We start from the raw sequence: 20533 nt of genomic DNA, 5'->3' as shown, positions 1-20533 counted from the left end.
TTGGCCAAATTGTGTTGTTGTAACAATAGTCCAGTCAGTCTAACTAAAAAAAGGGCCCAACCCAGGAGAAATAGCATGTTTCATAGTTTTTGTTGGTCTCCTCTGCATCATAAATTAAAAAGTATACCTTCATGGATTTAGTGGATCATTCTTTTCGCAAGGTCAAAAGCAAGGTTATGTTTTACAGTCTGGGTAAGATGGTGTTAATACAGAGGGTCTATGTTGCCTAGTCAACATATTTGGTGCCTTTTCCTGAGATTCAGGGGTCAATCTTGTCAATAAAACTGTTTTTCAGAGGATACTCTAATGCACTTGTATTTGGGGTACTTCCACCCAACACCCATTTTTTTGTGATGAATCAAAGGGAAGGGTTATTTGGAGCACCGATCTGTACCTGCTACACAGGCGTGCCTTGTGGTCACTGTAAAGGACACGCCTAAATGTTCAGTTTCATCACACAACACAATGACACGGATGTCTCAAGTATTTAGGGATTGTGCCTCTGGCATGCTGACTGCAGGAATGTCCACCAGAGCTGTTGCCTTCTGAAGTGAATGTTCATCTCACTTCCATGAGACATCTCCAGTGTCATTTCCCTGAACCTGGGAGGACGTCCAACCTCACGACTGCAGACCATGTGTAACCGTGGCCTCAGAGGTCGCCACCTGGTTAGTGTGAATGGTTTATCTTTTTGGCTAAACTGTAAACCAGAAATAAAGTGATTTGATGAAATGTCACTATTTTAACCTCAGATTTGGATGTTACCTTTTTGATAGAAGGGTTCATTGCACATGATGTGTCCAAAGACCGTTGGAAATTTGAAAATCCAACCATAATTTCTGTTTTCACATTTCTGGGATTAGACTTTTTTTTTTTTTGACGCTCCCTGAAGCAACAGATATTTTTCCTTGAGCCTCCCTGAGTGACTGGTGGAAAATACACGACCCTCCCTCCACCATTAATAAATTATTCAATTTTTAAAACTTACCTTTACCTTAACTTTAATGTTGGAAAATTAAAAGTTGAAAATAAAATCCTGAAGTTGAAAGAAGTCTCAGTTTTTCACTCTTCTCGTGCAAACGGATTATTTTTGGCCACAATTTAAATGAGACATGTAATTTTGATGAAATATCACTATTTTAGGGTCAGGTTTGGTTCTGTTTTGTTTGTTTGTTTTTCTGAGGGAAGCATTCCTTGCACATGATGTGTCGAGGGACCGTTGGAAATATGAAAAGTCAATGATAATTTCTGTTTTTACAGTTTCTGGCTGTGATATATGATATATGGTTTTTAAGAACTCCTCGCCCCCCAGACCTCAGCACGCTCACTCCGCTCCACCAACAGCCACAGACTTCTCCCCCCAAGGACTAAGAGCCGCACACTGGGAGATCGAGCCTTCTGCTCCTCTGCTCCTCGACTGTGGAACACCCTCCCAGAACACCTGAGGGTTCCACAGTCAGTTGATTGTTTTAAAAAGGGCCTTAAAACGTACCTTTTTAAAAAATCTTTTAATCTGTAATTTTTGCTCGTGTTACTTTGATAACTGCTTTTAACTCTTGTTTTAACTTATTGTTTTTCTTTTCTTGTTGTTGTAGCACTTTGAGATTTTTCGTTAAATATAAAGTGCTTTACAAATAAAATTTATTATTATTATTATTATTATCATGGCATTTAAAAAACCATGCCCTTCAAACCCATGTTTTCTTTAAAACTGGCAGTAAAATGAATACAAAACACAACCATTTATGCCCCTCCCCTAAGCAAAACTTATTAAAAAAAAACTCCCTCTGACAAGCCTCCCCCTTTTTGTACCACCCCTCCCCCGTATAAGTAACGAACAGTCCCTTGCTGTTGCAGTTTTCCAGAGGTCAAACCACAGTTTGACTGGACTACAAAGACCTGCAGGACAAACTCATGAACAAATCACAGACTGGTTCAAATATCGTCTATTAAGATTAGAGCATCTGTTCCTGTTCTGTTCATATTCATGGACAAAATTTCCAAAGTTTTCCATGACTTTTCAAGCACCCATGATAAAGTTTTTTTTTGTTGCCCCTCTTGCCCTGTAAATGTGTCAGATTCAAACTCTTTAAACATAATTTAAGCTTGCTTGCATAGAGAAAGTGTGCCCTCCAACAATGTGGAGGATAGGCCCTTATGAGTGATTGCAACCAATAAACTATAAATCACCATTTAGAATTGTTAAATTCAATTTTTTATTTCTTAATTCATTATTTTCTTTGGTATTTTATACAGATATACAAGCATCATAGCGGGTAATATATATGTTGATGTTATCCAATGTCTCTGATCATGTGAAGAGACGATACGTGCATGATGGCATGCACTAGGGCCCAACATTATGTGGAAGGCTAACCCTGAAAGACTATTGTAACAATTCTAGTACAAACAACAAAATTCCGTGACTTTCCCAAAACTTCCAATGATTTTAGACTAATTCCAGGCCTGAAAATGAGATTGTGAAATTCTATGACTTTCCCAGGTTTTCCAGGACCGTGGGAACGCCGTGATTTGTCCTGGTACATGAAAACACCCGCGGAGTGAGAGCTCTGTATTTTTACCCTCTCTGCCGCCATTTGACGCATGCGCATTAGGACGCCGCTGGCTCTAAGCAGAAACTATGGCCGTCGCGATGCAAACGGAGGATTTTCCTTACCTACCTTCGGGGCCGGCGGAGGGTATGACCTGTTTATTCAGCATTTATACGTTTATATTAAACAAAAGCTGCGTCATCGCGCTCAGTCACAGTCGCGGTGAAACGGGCTCGAGCTGCTACTGTTGCCGTTAGCTTCCTGCAAGCTAACGTTAGCCGGCACTGCAGGCAGAGCGGAGCGGAGCAGGTTTATGCTAAGCTAGCTGTAGCCGCTTCAGCTCCAAGGTCGATGAGAGCATGTCTGCATCCGATGGTGCCTCACAGTGATCATGAATCAGTTGATGTGTCTGCGGGCTGGTGGAGGATGAGGTGACAGAGGCAGGTGTGGATGTGGGGCAGCAGGCGGGCATGTGGTGAGGCCGTCGGTAGCTAACGGTGTAACGTTAATCCCTGTCCTGCGTGTGTAACGTTACTTTGCGTTAGTAACAGAAGACACATGTGACTGTTGAGCAGCATGGGGGTTACGTTACATGTGAAGTGCCTCAATCTAAATATTAAAAAGCAAATGTGTCTGATGGCTTTATGTATGTGTGACTGGATCATATATGAGGCATATTCTCTGTGTGTTTACTTCAGATCATATTAGGGACTGTTCTGTATTTATTAACGGGGAGGGGGTGAAAGAGGGGGAGCCTGTCAGAGACTTTGTTCAGCACTGGGAGGGACTTGCGGTTTTATTTAGGCTCAGAGGAGGGACACACAACTTTTATATGACTGTATATCTGTATATTTTTCCCCACCTCATTTTAGTGATCATCAAGTCTTCTCTGTAGTGGAATTAATTATATACTGGGCATTTATACTCCATGCAGGATTTATACTTATGCGTTGAAACGATGCTGTACCCTACGCCGTAGCCTGACATGCACCTCCCCAGAAATGTAACTACATGTCAAGGTGACACAGACCTCCTGTCTATTTTTGTTAACTGAAACCATTTCCCTCAGTGGAAACAAAGCTTTGATTTACTTTAATTTCACAGATAAGAAACAATGAATTGTGAAGACAATAAAGCCTCCACAAAAATAGCATTTTTAGTCGTGTGTGTGATTTATCCTGGCTTCATATGAGCAGAGGAAATCTCCGCTCGTCGCTAGGCTAATTTATACAATGTAAAATGCCATAGGCTTGTGCTAATAACGTTAGAATGTTATATTTGTTTGGAAAATGTGCTTAGTATAAGACAGTTGTTTTGACAGTGAACCTTGTGAGTTGTAATGGAGTCAAATTATGTAACGTTACCTTTGTTAAATGTTGCTGTTGTCCCTGGCTTCATATGAGTAGAGGAAATCTCCGCTAGCCACTCGGCTAATTTATACAATGTAAAATGCCATAGGCTTGTGCTATAAACATTAGCATGTTGTATTTGTGGGGAAAGTACTTTTCCCTGTTTGTAATGTTCATTCATTCATTCATTGTGCAAAATAAGAAAAAAGCATGTTGGCGGATTCTGATATTTCATTTTAAAGCTGATATCGGCCGATACCAACGATGAGCCGATATCATTGTGCATCCCTAATATTTTATTTTTTAGTTTTTTTAACCTTTATTTTACCAGGAAATAGTCCCATTGAGATTCAGAATCTCTTTTGCAAGGGAGTCCTGGGATTATTCATTTTACTGCTGATTTTTTAAAGTAAATGTGGGTTTTAAAGTCATGTTTTCTTTTACAATCAACATAATTACACCTTTATCACAGTCAGAAACTGTAAGAACAGGAAGTATCCTGGGATTAATTTTTTAATCGCAATTAATCACAGAATTTCAGTAGTCAATCTCGATTAAATGTTATTTAACATGTCGGTTTAAAATTTCATTATGTTACATTTTGAAACAGTTTTGAAGTCCGAAGGTAAAACAACTCTTACCAGACTGTCTTGGCTGGCAGTCAAATGAATGCAAAGAAATTTACTGTATGATCTTGGCTTTAAGATTTATTACTTTCAAATTCGTGCTGCACTGCTCCAACAGTGTGATCTTGAAACCATGACTTAGGACAGTGGTTCTCAACTGGAGGGTCACAGGTCCATTCTGAATGTCAGGTTTAAATTAAATTGTGCTCATCCAAACCCGACGAAGAAAAAGACACGGTGATGTCAAAACACTCCTACGATGTCACATCCAACCAGATTTAATCCCCTGGTTTAATACTTGGCTTAATCACATCTGTCTAATATATCACCAGTTGTTTTTGTTGACGCAGCGACTTAAATACATTTTCCAGATTGTTTAAGTCAAACTCACAGTCAGGCCCAAAACGTGTGTCTGGTGTTTACAGATTTGCTGCCCTGCATACTTGCATGTATTGTTAACACGTGTTCAAGGGAGCATCTCAGAGGCTGAGTTAGTACGAGACAGAAAGCTCTTTACAAGGTGCTTGTTGAAATATATCTAACACAGAGGATATCAGTGTGGACACTGCTGAGCTGACAATCATGATCCGTTGTTGTTTGAACTTTTGCCACAGATTATTTTTTTATGTTGTGTTAAAAATACATTTTCCCAAAAGATGTGACCTGATTTGAAATCTTGTGTCTCTCTCTTCCCCCCTGCAGTAAATAAGATGATAAAGGAGCACGGTGACCTGTTTTCTGACTCCCAGTGTAAAGTCTGCAGTGCTGTCCTCATTTCTGAGTCTCAGAAGTTGACTCATTATCAGGTCAGTGAGCCCACAGTCTGCTGCTGCTGCTGTTTCAATGTCAGGAGACTTTATTTTTAATGGTGCTACTATGCTCAGTGAATGCTGCGTAATTATTAGCTCGGAGGAGTGATTGTTGAATGCACTTTACAGCTGTGTCCTGCACGGGGCCATACCCGTAAAAGCCAGTACTAGAACTGACCCGTTCCCCGTCATTATGTCTAAAGCCCTATTCGGACGGGATTAGTTTTACATAGGTACGTGGGGTAAAGTAATAATTACCAGAGATTTTAGTCCCGTCCGAATGTGCCATGTCAGTAATCATTACCACACGATGTCAGTAAAGATTACCGCGGCTTTTACCTTCTGTAAAAGGGTCCCGGAAAATTACCTCAGGTAATACTAATCCCGTGTGAATAGACCAGCAGTAAATATGTGTGTAGATATTTCGTCATATCCTGTTTACAAGTGGTTTTTCTGGGATTTTCAAGCATGGAGGCTCTTGAAGAAGCACTCAGTTTTGCACTTCACAGTCGGACAAGTCCGTGTGAAACCTCAGGTACTGTGGGCCTACGACGAACACGATTCAAGTGTGTTCGAGTGTGGTACGCACAGGAAGCATCATCATATGCACATGACGGCGAGAGGGGATGGCGGTGCGTTAATGGATTTACCCCTCCCATTTGTGATAGTTTTACTGATATTTCTTATCCCGTGTGAATTGACCATTAATATTACCGACGTCCTGTGGTAAAGTGACATTACCCCATGTGCCCATGTAAAACGAATCCCGTCCGAATAGGGCTTAAGTCAAAGCCGCACCCATTAATAAAAGTCCCGTGATTAAACCCCCCCAGGCTCCAGTCCCTCAGATTAGGCTGGTTCTCCCCTTCTTGAATTGGACGTCTCTTTGACTGGATGGTGAAAACATTCAATCACTGCCAGGTTAGGAAACATTTTAGCATGCTCCTTCCACCACCATCAAACCTCCAAAGGATCCTCCTTGGGTGTCTTGAACTCCATGTAGGCTGCCACCTCATCCTCGGGCTGCAAAGTTTCATGGCTGGAGTCCTCCACGTCAGTGACCAGTGTGACCACGGGGTCAGAGGTTACACTTGTGTCACTGACTTTTTAAAAATAAAAGGAACTGCGGCTTCATAATAGTTATTTAGATGTTAAAGTATTACACATATACTGCATAGCTTTTTACTTTGTTTTATTCTGAAAAATAAAGAATATTTGCTCACTTGCGTGTAGTTTTGTGTTCTTACACATTAAAGTTAACATTGCAGCGTCGCCCTAGCTTTTCAGCAGCCCTTAAAATATTCCATCTTAACAGTATCACTCAAGTTCTCAATCACATTCACACTAATCAGACCCCTCTCAACTCTTTCAACAGTTCCTATCACTTCCTTATTCTTACTTCTGAAAATAAGTTTGACACAGCGTTTGTTGTCACTTTTGTGATAAAACATTTCTGCTTGTGTCTCTTCAGAGCAAGAAACATGCCAATAAAGTGCGCCGTTATTTTTCCCTCCAAAATGAGAAGGAGCCAACGGTCAAGAAGTTCAAGACATCATCTGACAGTGTGAGTACACAAAGTTCACCCTTTGATTAAAAAGACAAACGAGGCCCTCTGTCGCCATAAATGATTAATGTTGCTGTGTCTTTGTCAGCAGGACTGTAACAATGGAGACAGCGACCGGATGAAGGAGTGTCATGTATGTAACATGACCTTCTCCTCTCCTGTGATGGCCGAGTCTCACTACCAGGGCAAAGTTCACGCCAAGAACTTGAGGTTGAAAACCTTCGGTCCCCAGGCCCCAGGTATGTGCCTCTTATTGTGTACAGTTTTATTCCTCACTTCCAGCTCTGTGCCTTCCATTTTCTTCTTCTAATTCTCTTTACTTTTTTTTAATCTTATTTCCTGTATGAGGATAGATAACATTTAAAAATGACTATAGCAGCACTCTTAAAGTGACACTGATGCCAGTAGAGAACTTCATTTGATAGCCTTTCAGAATTTCACACTGTTAGGGTGCCTCGTCATCTATAAAGCCCACTTCAGATCAAAGCTGTGTGATGAGACAAACACATACAGCCAGCAGCAGCAGCAGCAGCAGCAGCAGCAGCAGTAGTCTCGCTCACCAGACCTTTCTCAAGAAAAGAAAGGTCTGGCTGGGCCGACTCTCACTTTAAGATTGGAGAAAAAAACGCCCCGGCTGCTTGTATTTCTTTCAACCAATCACAATCGTTCTGGGCGGTGCCACAGCAACGGTGCGCTTGCAAAAATATTGCCGGGGGGAAGCAGGTTTTGGTGTAACACGCCCACAAAAATATCGCCTACAGGACACGAACCATGGCAGAAAAATGGCTACATCCCCGCAAGATCAAACACCGCAAAAGTTAGTAAAGGACGTGTTGAAAACTGCTACACAACCGGAGGTGGTAGGGCGGGACTTCAGCAGGTGGCTCGTTCCGCCCAATGAGAGGCTGATCTATGCAGTGAACTTCCGCCCACTCAGACTACAGCAGCAGCGACCCACCATCTGACACTGGCACAGCGTGAGGACGGAAACAGAGGGCTCGGTGGGGACGGAGCACCTGCTGCAGCAAGCCAACACGCCGTCTGCGGTCATTTTGACTTGACCAGCGGACTTTACAAAAGGTGATTGGCTGTTGAAACAGGTGACGTGCTTTAAAACCAGCCACCGGCCATTTCACCAGCTGAGTGTCAGGTGACACCATCAGCCGGCTTGAGTCGAGCTCAGGCCGGCCAGTTCACACTGCTGACACTTTTCTCGGCAACGTTCCAAAACAGTTTTGTCTCGTCGCCAACCTTTGGTCTGAACTGGACTTTAAAGGTAGAATTGCAGAATAGGGGAACAGAGCTATCTTACCTTAAAGCGTTGGAGGTTGTAACAGTGTTTAAATGATGTCTGCACAAACAGGATGGAATCATGGGTGGCACGGGTGTCATGTTTTTACGATGTGTTATGCGTGCGACCTACTGCAGGAGATTTAAAAAGCAGCTTTTAGCAGTTAGCTAGTTAGCTCAAAGAAGAACAGGGGCAGAAAATGTTTGTCTTACCCTCCGAGCAGAGGACGAGATCAGCCGCCATATAACAGATGGTAAAGGATTCTTGTAACCATGTTAATTCCATTGTTATTGTTTATAAAGTGCTGCTAATGTGCATCTTATGTGTCACAGTTGAGGCTGATGCTGTTGTGTTCATGTCACGCCTGTTACGCCTCTCAATTCCAAGATGTCCGCATGCTGTCTATAATAACGCACTGGAGCAGAATGATGCAAAGGTGGCATATAGAAGGGACTTTGTGGCTTTTGACAGACTGTATGTTGTAGCTGCTGCGGTAGTGGGCCAATCACACGTTGCATTAAATCGAGGAACGCTTTTGGTGATTGGCTGCAAGTTAAACCATACAAACTCATTTTTTCCAAGATGTGGGTACAAAAAATACTGGTATCAATCAACTGACAAAGTCTCAATACTACTTGATACTGGGTTGATTTGGTCGATACCTTCAAAGTGACAAGTACCGACACCCAGTCCTTATTTATTTACATGTATTTTACTTTTGTTTCTAAAGGTGCTCATTGTTTTTATTGTGTTTCCTGTTTGGCAGTAGCCTCCCAAACACCACCAACAGTGCAGCCGAAGAAGAAACCTGCAGATGATTCTAGCGGTATGTCGGTGACGGGTGGCAACAACAACAACCCAGACCGTTTCTGCTCCATCTGCCAGGCCTCCTTCAACAACCCGCTCATGGCCCAGCAGCACTATGTGGGCAAGAAGCATAGAAAACAGATGACCAAGCTGAAACTGATGGAGACGTACGGCCCCTCCACTGCACCAGGTCAGAGCACAGAACCTGGAGGTCGTGTTGTGTTTGCAGAATGGCACTACTAAATAATTAGTCATGCGTTCGTGGACAGTTTCAGTCTTACAGACCTAAAAAAAAACCTAACGTCTCTCCTTTTCTGCGTGTCGGCAGCATCCACACTAAAGGGCTACCCCTGCACCGTCTGCAACATCGAGCTAAACTCTGTGGAGCAGTACCAGTCTCACATCAGTGGTGCCAAACACAAGAACCAGTAAGTACACACACTTTTTAGCCCGACAATCACATTTCATCTCCAGTTTGTTTCATTACTCAGCCTGACACTGACAGCCAGCACGCCCTGCGTATAGATGTGTTGTAGGTGATCAGACTGTCCTTAGAAAGACAGACACACAGACATGTCACAGTCTTAATGTGTCTTTTGACAGAGTGAAGAAATCAGGCCTGAACACCGCAGAGAACCAAGACGCAGCAGAACAGAACTACGAGGGCGACAGCCAGTACACCGGTGGAGACAACCAGTTCACTGCAGCAGATGACCAGTACACCCCCGGGAACGACCAGTACACCCCCGGGGATGACCAGTACACCCCCGGGGATGACCAGTACACCCCTGGGGACGACCAGTACACCCCCGGAGACGACCAGTATGCTCCTGGGGATGACCAGTTCGCCCCCGGGGACGACCAGTACGCCCCTGGAGATGACACGCAGTAGGTAGCAGGAGACAACCAGTACACTCCCGAGGACACAGAGTACTCAGAGCAGTACCACTTTACTTGAGGCTGGGCTGGGAGGGACTGCAGAGCTTTCAGTCAGAACTTGTAATGACACACAACAACCAGCCCCCTTGACACGTTAACATCGACCTCCATAGACCTTCAGAGTCTCTTCTCAGTAGGTTTTCATCCTCGAACAGAGCCATCTGGACCCTGGAATACCCTGATGTGGTGTTTTATTACTTTGGCTTCCCAACCGAAATACGTTTTCTCCTCTAATGACTCAAGCTTGTGAATAAGTGAAAGGTTCGGTTCGATTCTTCAACATGTGATCATGGCTCAGCAGCTGTCAGTACCCACAGTCATTATAATGAGTGTCTTCTTCTGTTACAAACATGTACTGACCGGAAACCATCAGTGTACACGAGGGCTGTGTATCAGCCTTTTCTTTTCTACACAACTCTTCATTTGTGTAACAACAGACCTGACTTTTTCCAAAGTTGTCCATATCAGAGGTACCATAAGAATACTGAAAGAAAATAAATCTATAAAACTATGCCAGCTTTCGATGCTTTGTGCTACGGACACAGAGGCTCAAACTAAGTATTGACATGTGAAACCCAGCTGTAGTGCACATATACAGATGCCCCAGTCAGGTTTTTGACTCCTCTAATATTCAATATCTGCTAAGTCTGATAGAGTGTTTCTGTTGATTAGATTATATAAACATAAGCTGACATTGTATTTTCTCACAACCTACTTGATCCAAACACCAAAGGTCCTGGTTTAAAACATTTATTTTTATAAAGTTAAGGTTCAGTTTGTAACTCCGGAGAAGGGGAGCTGATTGTTGAGTCTCATTCTCAGGTCGTCAAATACTGAAGCTTTGGGTTGGCAGTTGTCGGTATTTCTGGGAATGAGACATCATCTATCTCTCTCCAGAATTACACACTGCACTTTTAAGTTACTGAGAATATTTGGATCAAAGTTAAACTGAAGAATGTGACTCCTGATGTAACGTGATCAGCTGGATCGCAGAGCGAGACAGTGCGTCACTCTGTGGGACGAACTCTGTACAGCGCCAGAGGATAAACACATCAGTCCACACTAAAGATCCTAAAATCTGGTTATTATAAGTTTAAATTGAATATTAAAATAAACTAATAGTATATATTATCTTATAGGTCACACAATATCAGGCAATTTAATGTTATTAATGATATTATTTTGTTATTTGGCAAATTTCCCATGGACATTTTGGCTGTTTACATTTCCATCTGGCGGACAACAACACGTGATACGGGACAAAAGCTAGCATAACATCACCTCTGGCCGCACTAACACCTCACTAATACTAACATTTAGTACCAGAGCTTCATGTAACCAGTGAAAAAGCTGCTTCCCCCGTCACATCTGTGACTCCTCTCTGCACCTGAATCAGTTGGTTTGCATCTCCAGTTAATGTACTTATTGAAACACCTTCTTCTCTATGGGATGGCATTTTAAATCAATATTAAATAAAAAATAAATACATAAATATGTCTTTGAAGTAAATCATAAAATGCATTTATGAGGCAGTACATTCATGTAAATATAAACATAAATGAGTCAATAAATAAATAGATTTTTATTTTAGAAAAGGATATTTTTCAAAAGACGAAGACGATTTATTCATGGGAACTTTTATTTCAGAATTTATTTGCCAGCTTGTCTTTGTTCATCTGTATCGTCAAATGAACAGGGCGTGGTTATCTCACCGACTCAGTGTTGTCTCACCTTTAAAGCGGCGTCAGAGGTCGTAGCAGCGCTGAAACTATGTCTATAAAAGGGATGGGCGTTTGACGACGTATTATGAGTGTGACCCACCTCAGATTTAAAAAGTAGCTATTAGCAGCTAACTCAAAGAAGAACAGCAGCTGAAAATGTCCACACAATTGGGAAAACATTGAGGTCCAGGAGCTCCTTACCCTGTGAGCAGAGGACGAGATCAGCCGCCACATAACAGGGACGCTAAATGATTGTTGATGCAGGTGTTATATGTCACACTAGAGGCCGATGTTGTTGTGTTAAATGACACCTCTTTTGATTCCGTTATGCTGGCATGCTGTCTAAAATCACACACTGGGGTGACGTGATACTGCTGTTGTGTGGTTTTGTGTAAAAATGCAAAGGCGGCAGGAAGAAGAGACTTCACAGCGGCTCTACGGCGCCATCTCTGTGTACAAAGGTCTCCTCGCAGCAAAGTAGTCTTCTAGCAGCGGGGGGTGAGTCGGAGGGACGGAGGGATGCGTTAGCTTGCTGAGTCTGAGTCAAATTCACTTGAATATAACAGATGGAAATAAATTCGGAAAGAAAAGTCATCTGAAATAAATAAAAGGAGTCTTCTGAAAAATGTCTTTTTCCCCTCCAATATAAAAACCTGTTTATTTATTAAACGACTGGAACATTGACTCTTATAATATTTATTTATTGCCTCATTTATTTATTTCAGGATTTATTTTATATCACATTCATGTATGTATTTATGTAACATTGAGTTAATGCCAGTCTGTACTTCTCTGTGAGTTTGATCATCTCTCCAGCCGGTGTTGAAGACTTTGGAAAGGAAGTGAAATCACAGCCTGATGAGTCACTGTAGCCACACCTGATGCCGCCACCACTGTCCAGGCAGGTGAAGAAAAGAAAAACTTTGTCTCCATTCTGGATCAAGTTTGTAAAACCTGATCTCATTATATGAATCATTAGCTGAATCTGACTTGGTTTTACTGTTTAACTTTTTTATTTAAAGCCAAAATATCTCCAGAAGTTGCTTTTTTGTTGTTGTTGTTGTTTTTCATTGTTGGTTGTTTGGTGTTAAACATCGAGCAGCAGATTGTGATTCACTCGAATTTCTTTTTAATGTGACAAAGCTGATGTTTCTGTTCAGATTCTGCGTTTACTTTATTTTGTACGCTCCAGTTTTTACTGTAAACTCAAAACAAATGTTTGATAATTTAACTAAGATTATTTTAATGGCCCAGTCACACGTTCCTGCTTTTCTTTCTGTCTGTAGGTTGCAGAACAAACAGGAGTGAATAGTTTTCCTGCAGGAGACTAGAAATGATACTGTGAGAATGTAAATCTTTGTCTGAGGCTCATCTTTAATGCTAAAAAAGGATCCTGTGATCTCAGAGAGCTGAAATTAGATCCTCTACTGCTTCACAAAGAACCTGAGTGTGTCACCAGTGAGCATTTTGTAGAGGTTGATGTCATTTTATAAAGTTTGAACAGTTAATAAGAAAACGGAGAGAAGGAAAGGATGATGATGGAAAAACATGAATTCTGTCCTCTCATTTCAAATCTCTAACAGCTGTGAGTTCAAGTGTGTTAAAGCTTTTTTGTACCGTTGAGTTTTGTTTTACTGAAGGGCGAAAAGATTTTTAAATCCTTTGCTTCTGCGTCGGGGCTTTATAAACTCTAGAAGAGACCGATAGATGCTTTCTGAGCTCTGTAATTACTGTCAATAGCAGAGATGACGATATTTACTGCATCGATTTTCAAGAGTGATGTCAATATTAGAAAGTGATGTCAATGTTAGAATAACTTTCTTTTCGTCCATTTGTCCTCATACAAGATGACGGGTTGAGTATTTTAGGATTAAATGTTCAACCTTCTGGCTTAAGACAAAAAAAGATTTTTTTTGGATGTAATTTCTACAAAGAGGGCTCATACACGCTGTATGTAGAGTTCACGGTGTACAAAAGACAAATGGCCTTTTTATTTGTTTTCACCCTCATCGTTTGTGTGTTAGGTGTTTTGTGATTTAAGATTTTCTTTGAATATAAGTTGTGTATAACTGAGGGAAAATAAATGCCGCAAAGATGTGCAAAAAGTAAAGAAATGTTTGTTTTTCTGTCGCACCCTGACTGACTGATCCACATTTGTGGACAAGCTTCTCCCCCTTGTGTCAACGTGACACTGCCTCCACTCCATAAAGAAATATTGTTCCTTGCCTCATTTAGAGAATTCACACTAAATATTTGTGCACGTACAAACACCAAAAAATATTCAGATTTCTAAAACCAGGTGCTCAGGTTTTAAAGGGTTAATATGGATGCATAGATATGAGCTGGCTGATCAGTGGTTCTTTACGGTGAATCACGGCAATGGCTGAGAGGAAAGCCAAGAAAACGAATATTCCTGACACAGAAATGGAGAAAATGCTTTTGGGTGAGCAGGAAGTTAGAAAGCAGAGTCTGTTGTTCAGTGTGCAGTCGGGTCAGAAACGAGTGGAAACATGTTGCTGCTTTTAATGCAGCGAGTTTATCAAACAGGACACTACCTAAATGTTTTTTTAAAGTTCAGAACTAAAGGTAGATGCCAAAAAAAAAATTGCATCTTTAGTCTTTGCTAATTTACACGATCCATATGTGCAGGTGGTGAAGATGTGCCGCAGTGTCTCCAGGTTGCTCTGCGCGTCTGACAACACACTCATGTTCCCTGCAGCCATTTTACACACAAAAACTATCTGAAAACTAAAATTTCACATGGAGTTTCCCTACATTTATGCACATGTCCTCATCAAGTTTTTTTCTTTATAAATCCCCTTTTTTGTGTGTACAGTGGTTATAAATGAGGCTCCAACATGTTGTGAGAGGAGGTGAAGGACTGCGGCATGAGTGTGGTTGCATTTACACCGGTGTGTCAGTGAAAACACCTGGGAGGTAGGACTTAGATTTGACCTTTACTCAAGGCAGTCAAATTAACTGTATAATTGTAATGGACGTATCCACTGTGACATCACCCAGCCTTAAGTTTGGCATTTCGTCCGTCGCCATCTTGGATTTTTGGAGCCAGAAGTGACCAGAGAAGCTGAAGACACTACTGGCAGACAGCCTGTCACTCAACTAGGGTTCATGGGATCCTTTTAAAGTCCTAAAACACACTGAATTAATTAATCTAAATATAGGGCCTTAATTAGTACTAAATTGTCTTAAATCAATCTTTCAATAGTCTTAGAAATGCTCAGACATGGGAATTAGGACTTCAGTCACTGCTTTTTGTTTTGATGTTGCCCTTGGCTAAAACTGAAAATCATCTCTGCAACTCATCTGCAGTGAAGCTTCTGTTGCAGTGTGTTTCACGGACTGATTTCTGCCGTGGCACAATGTGAACACGTGATGTGAAGAAGAAACCTCAAACATCTGAACTCAAAATAGAAGATGGAATTTGATATCACAGATTACAAAATGATGAAAGAGAGAGAAAGAAGAGACCAAAGTTCAGGATCATTTCAAACCGAAACAAAACAAAAACTTCTCGGCCTCTCCTGATTGAACTCCTCACACGTACAGACATTTCCACTCCTGTGTAGTAACGCTGACATCACAGTTATTGAGGAAGCAGGTGAAGTTGTTCCCCGTCTTACAAACCGTTTACAAATCTAAGGTTTTGGCAGTGTCCTAGCGACAGGGTTCCACCAATATTATTTTAGGACAGAAGTCTGATACGGAGTCTTTTGTACTGAAGCTGATTACACAATGTTTAAAATCTTTAAAATGACTGCAGGAAGTTTTCACTGTATTCTCAGAGAGCTTTTCTCTGCTTGGTGTGAATGAAAAGCCTCTGAAGCAGCATTTTACATGAAGTAACAACTCACTGTGTCACTTGCTCCTGAATCCTGGCACCTCTTCATGAGGGCATCAGTAGCAGCTGGACTGGACCCTATGGCGGGCCAGTTCAGGCCCATGGGCTGTTTGACTACCTGGAAACAAGGAAACAAACTTAATATAAAAATGTATGTATCCACACAAACAGCAATAAGCCTACAGAGATGTGAAATACAAACTGCTCAAACTGATATTGACTTACATGGCGTCAATCAATGTCCACAATGAACTTTACACACACCAAACAGGACTTGTTAAAGGAGCAATAAGCAAAATTCATCATTTCTAGATTGAAGGAATTAAAAAATTGCTATGTGAAGAACTAGAGGTGTAATTTCATCTGGAGTATAGCATGACCTCACACACCTTCTCTCTGTGTTGATCTCCCCACTCTCTTCTCTGTGAGCCCGTGAGCCCACGGAGAAGAGTTGGAACGTTAGCGTGGCAGCTGACTAGTGCTAACGCTAATGTCCCCATGCTTAAGCAGGCTCCCGGAACGTTAGCATGGCAGCCAAGTAGTGCTAACACTAACGTCCCCACGCTTCTCGGCTCCGACTCACTGAGCCTGGCAGAGAAGCGTGGGGATGTTAGCACTAATGGGCTGCCATGCTAACGTTCCAACTCCGTGAGACCGTGAGCCCGGCTCCCAGCTCAGTTGGAGTTGGAGCGTTAGCGTGGCAGCCGAGTAGTGCTAACGCTAACAGGAAAGCAGGGAAATAGCTAAACACAGCAGAGGCAGAGAGTGAGTGAAAGACATTGCTAACTGCTAAACTAAGTTGGCTGTTTAGGTTTTATTTCCTCGCCCCTGTGGTGAGTGAATCTGCCTGCAGTGAAAGCGGGGGCTAATTTAATTAATTTAATTTAATTTTATATACTTTATTAATCCCCGAGGGGAAATTCAATTTTACACTCTGTTGTCAATTACACACAGGTCTGAACACACACATGCACAAACTGGACCTATACATGCACTAAATGGAGAGATGTCAGAGTGGGCTGCCCATCACAGGCGCTCAGAGCAGTTGGGGGGTTCAATGCCTTGCTCAGGGGCACCTTGGCAGTGCCCAGGAGATGAATTGGCACCTCTCCAGCTACCAGTCCATGCTCCACATTTACGATTTCGCTTATTGCTCCTTTAAAGTGTCCCGTGTCCCGTTCAGACCTGGGGCCGTAATCACAAACACTCTGTGAACTCTCTCAGAGAGCTCCTGGCTCAGGAGTGATTTAGGAAAGTTCTCAGAGCAACTCAGACAGAAACTTTCACCTTTCCCTATGCATTCTTTTCACAGATGTGATTGGTTGTCAGAGACACGCCCCTTTGTGAGCCTGTAAGGTGAGGACACTCAGTGGAAATGAAATGAACAACTGACTGTGAAAGTGTTGTCACTGTTAGTGTGATCACTGCTGATGGAAAGTTGAGACAGACTCATCACTGCTGCTCTGTTGTATTTTTCCAGTTTTCCAAATATCTCAGTGTTGTGATCATTTTATTTCTGCTGTCACAGAGTTAGGTGGGAAATATATGCGTATGACATCTACCACACACACATATTATCCCCATATGATCTCATCTGTAGCATCTCATTAACTCACTGTTATCCAGCATTTGGAGAATATTTCTCCGACCTCTTTGTGTTTCCACCATTTTCTCCTCTGATTCAGAAACTCTTAAACTCCTCCTCTCTGCTCTGTTAAAGTCTACGATGCTCTGTGAATAACTTTTATCTTTACTAGGACCTAGTCTTAACTTTAAGGGGAAATTCGAAGAAAACGTCACAAATCTAAGAATTTTCTTTCCGTCACTGGTATTAACACATGTTGTGTGATCCAATCACTCAAACCACTCGCTGAGGTGGTCTGGGACGCATTTGACCACATATCTTTTGTAGTGTAAATGCTAATGCGTCCTGATGCGTCCCTAACAAGGATTACATCATCAGTGCATGACGTGGTGGTTGCTCTGGTGACAGCGCACAACTGCTCTGCAATGTACCCATTTTATGCCAAGCTGGATGAAGTGATGCGTGACCATCCCTCGTTTTGCCTTGTGGAGGGAGACGTGTGATTGTGGTATCTCCAGCTGTACTGGAGTAGTGAGTGTGCTACAGAGCAGCTCGCAAAAGTGTGGACGTAATAAGTGTGAGTGAGGCAGTAATGAAATCTGAACTCACAGCTGGAGACACATGGCAGGCACAGGTGTGAGCAGTGATGTGTCTCAGCTGTCCACTTGTGATTGGATCACCCAAAACACATGTTAATACCAAGTCTAAATAGGCCTCTGTCTCCTACTGCTGCACCTCTGATTAGGTCTTAACGAAGCGTCAGTGAAGCACAGTTAAGAGTGTGGTCGCTCCTTGGCTCCTCAACAATCCTAAAAAGCCTTCACAGGATCATGGAGGCTGTTAAAGCTCGGAAGATATTTAGTATATCCTCCTGAGACCTGAACTTTTATTTTGGTATGCATTTTTAATTTCTCCTAGCTATTTGGGATCAGTAGGACCTGATGAGTATAAAAAACTAAAAATTGTCAGCAATAATAAAGTCCCAGTGTCCTCAAACAAGACGATAATAAAGTCCCCTTGTCCTCAAATGAGTACCTCCTAATTAACAGCATTTAGCTTGTTCCTGTTGCTAAAATTGGTCAAACTTGTTGCTGTATCAAACTACAAACATTATTAATCATAAATAAACAAGTTTCAACCATAACGTGTTCAGGTTTTGAACCTTGTCAACTTCTGTGTTGAGATCAGCTGCAGACTGACTTGGCAGAGATGGCTGCCATCTTGTTTTTACATGGATTAGTGTATTGTGCTCTTACCACCACTAGATGGCACAAAAAGTGTCCACGAACCAGGACAACAGGTTTGAGTTAAGTAGAATGAAGTATAAGGTCAGGGAAACCCAAAATGTGACATCCTTATATGAGGACAGAGGGTCTCAGGAGGTTAAACAGATACAGATATTGCACACGAGTGATGATTGTTGTCCATAGTTTTGGTATGTGTGGTTGACTGGGAGCAGTGTTGGTTGTACAGTCTGACAGTAGCAGGAAGGACGGACCTGAGGTATCGCTCCTTAAAAACACAGCAGGGTGAGGCAGCCTGTCACTGAAGGAGCTGCCCAGTGCTGTCAGAGTGCCCTGCATGGGGTGGGACATATTGTCCATGAGGGATGACAGCTTTCTCTCACCACCTCCACCAGATCGAGGGAGCGTCCCAGGACAGAGCTGGCCCTCTTATTCAGTCTGTTGAGTCTCTTCCTGTCAGCTATTGAGATGCTGCTGCCTCAGCAAACCACTCCACAAAGGATGGCTGATGCCACAAAGTCAAGGATCCTCCTTTGTTAGGACGGGTCCTTCCAAGGAAGGATCCTGCAGAGACAAGGCAAGGCCTTCCTAGCATTCAGTGAACACACACTGGAACAGGTTAACCATTGCCCCCAGGTGAGCATAAATAACTTGGGGGGTTCAAGGTACTGTGATCATTTTGGCACTCTCTTATGTTGTTGTACAATTTGAATAAATATGAGCAGTATTGTCAAAGTCACGTGACTTTGAGGACGAATGTATTTCTGGATTATACTTCACGATATTTTAAAGATCTCATTATTTGGCAGTGGACACGTTCGAAAGTGTAAATTAGGTTTCTGTCAATATTTTTTTATGCTGGTATGATAAAAACACCTGCAGATATTAATCCAAATAAATGACATATTTATCTAGATCCTGCCAAGCTCTGCTGGTGCAGGTTTCATTGAAGAGGCCCCGTCCTCACTTCCAGCAAATTGTGTGCAAAGAATTGTGGGTACTTTATACCCACTGAGGATACACACATGCATTCTTGAAAATTCTCTGAAGGAAGGACTCAGTCCTCGGTAGAATCTGACGGATCCTTGACACTGGAACAGTCCTTCGGAGGGTGTCAATGACGTAGCATCCTTGAAATTCAGCCATTTAACGATCCTTCCTTGACTTTGAGAAACACCCACAGACGGTCCCACCTGCTTTTTAGTTTGCCCTGCACTGATCTGGAGGTGGTTCCTGTGGCACCAGCCCATAAAGCCCTGGATCAGTTCAAAAAGCACATGTGAGTTTAATGTTGTCGACATGTCTCAAGGCTCTTTGCTCAAAGAGGAAAATACAAGAAGAAGAAACTGTCACAATGGACCTTTTTCACAGCCGACATTCTGAGACGCCGTTTACACGTTGCCGGCTATTTTCATAAACGGACATTTCACCGTCTCCGTTTTCAAAAAGATCTTCGTTTACACTTACCCGTGTATATATACACAAGAGCATGCCAAACCTGTAGGTGGCAGTGTAACGAGAAGCTCAAGCCTTCCATGTATCCATTGTCACCATAGCAACATAGGTCGCACTTTTTACACAGGCGCAAGTTCCGGCACATACTGTGACGTGGGCTGCCTATAACTCCGTTTATCTCCGTTTATCTCAGTTTACATGCAAACGCGCAACCGGAGTTTTCCAAAATCTCCACTCTGGCCGGAGTTTTTAGAAAGACTCGTTTTCAGAGGAGAAATCTCCGTTTGCGTGTAAACGAAGGGCACAAACGAAGGAAGATGTCTCCGTTTATCAAAATCACCGTGTACATGTAAACGGCCTCTCACATGTCATAGCAGGGAAAGCTCAGGTGAAACTGATCATGCTAACGACGGCTCAGCTCCATTGGGTGACCCAGTGAGCCAGCATGCATAATACATGAACGTCCCCTCAGAGGAATTCAGCCATCATTAATGTTACTAATAACACCTGTGCTTTTCCTGCTACGGCGTCTCAAAATGTCTCCTGTGATAAAGGCCTATTGTGGAAACTCCCAGAATCATGGAGGCTGTAAAAGCAGCAGATTAATACGTGCATGGTTTTGGAGTGAGACGTTCAACATGCACATGTGGGTCAATGTTACTGATGTGTCTTAAGATTCGTCACTTATAAAGACAAAAACATGAGGAAGAATCTGATCATCACCACAGATCG

The 20533-nt window shown here is 42.3% G+C and overlaps 1 protein-coding gene across 3 annotated transcripts; it reads left to right on the top strand.

Annotated features, from left to right (window-relative positions):
* The first annotated feature begins 2583 nt into the window (after positions 1-2583).
* Positions 2584-13772, top strand: znf346 (zinc finger protein 346). Of its 3 annotated transcripts, none has more exons than XM_050040713.1 (7): positions 2584-2699; positions 5230-5333; positions 6808-6900; positions 6989-7139; positions 8961-9188; positions 9327-9426; positions 9602-13772. In XM_050040713.1, exons 1-7 carry the CDS (start codon positions 2642-2644, stop codon positions 9888-9890), a joined length of 1023 nt encoding a protein of 340 aa, XP_049896670.1. In that variant the 5' UTR covers positions 2584-2641; the 3' UTR covers positions 9891-13772. The 3 variants fall into 3 exon arrangements, with proteins under 3 accessions (XP_049896670.1, XP_049896669.1, XP_049896668.1); XM_050040712.1 differs by having other exon boundaries at positions 2585-2699; positions 6992-7139; positions 8958-9188; XM_050040711.1 differs by having other exon boundaries at positions 2585-2699; positions 8958-9188.
* The last annotated feature ends 6761 nt before the right edge of the window (positions 13773-20533 follow it).

This window comes from Epinephelus moara, chromosome 3 (genome assembly GCF_006386435.1).
Source record: "Epinephelus moara isolate mb chromosome 3, YSFRI_EMoa_1.0, whole genome shotgun sequence".
In the NCBI taxonomy this organism is placed as follows: Eukaryota; Metazoa; Chordata; class Actinopteri; order Perciformes; family Serranidae; genus Epinephelus; species Epinephelus moara.
The sequence above is the reverse complement of the archived record's forward strand: the minus strand, read 5'-3'. Positions and strand labels throughout refer to the sequence as shown.

Bases quoted from the DNA above. Each gene is read 5' to 3' on its own strand.
- znf346 (XM_050040711.1), top strand. From the start codon at position 2,642: ATGGCCGTCGCGATGCAAACGGAGGATTTTCCTTACCTACCTTCGGGG. The intron at 6,901-6,988 runs GTGAGTACACAA...TGTCTTTGTCAG, and splicing joins TCAAGACATCATCTGACAGT to CAGGACTGTAACAATGGAGA. The intron at 9,427-9,601 runs GTAAGTACACAC...GTCTTTTGACAG, and splicing joins GGTGCCAAACACAAGAACCA to AGTGAAGAAATCAGGCCTGA.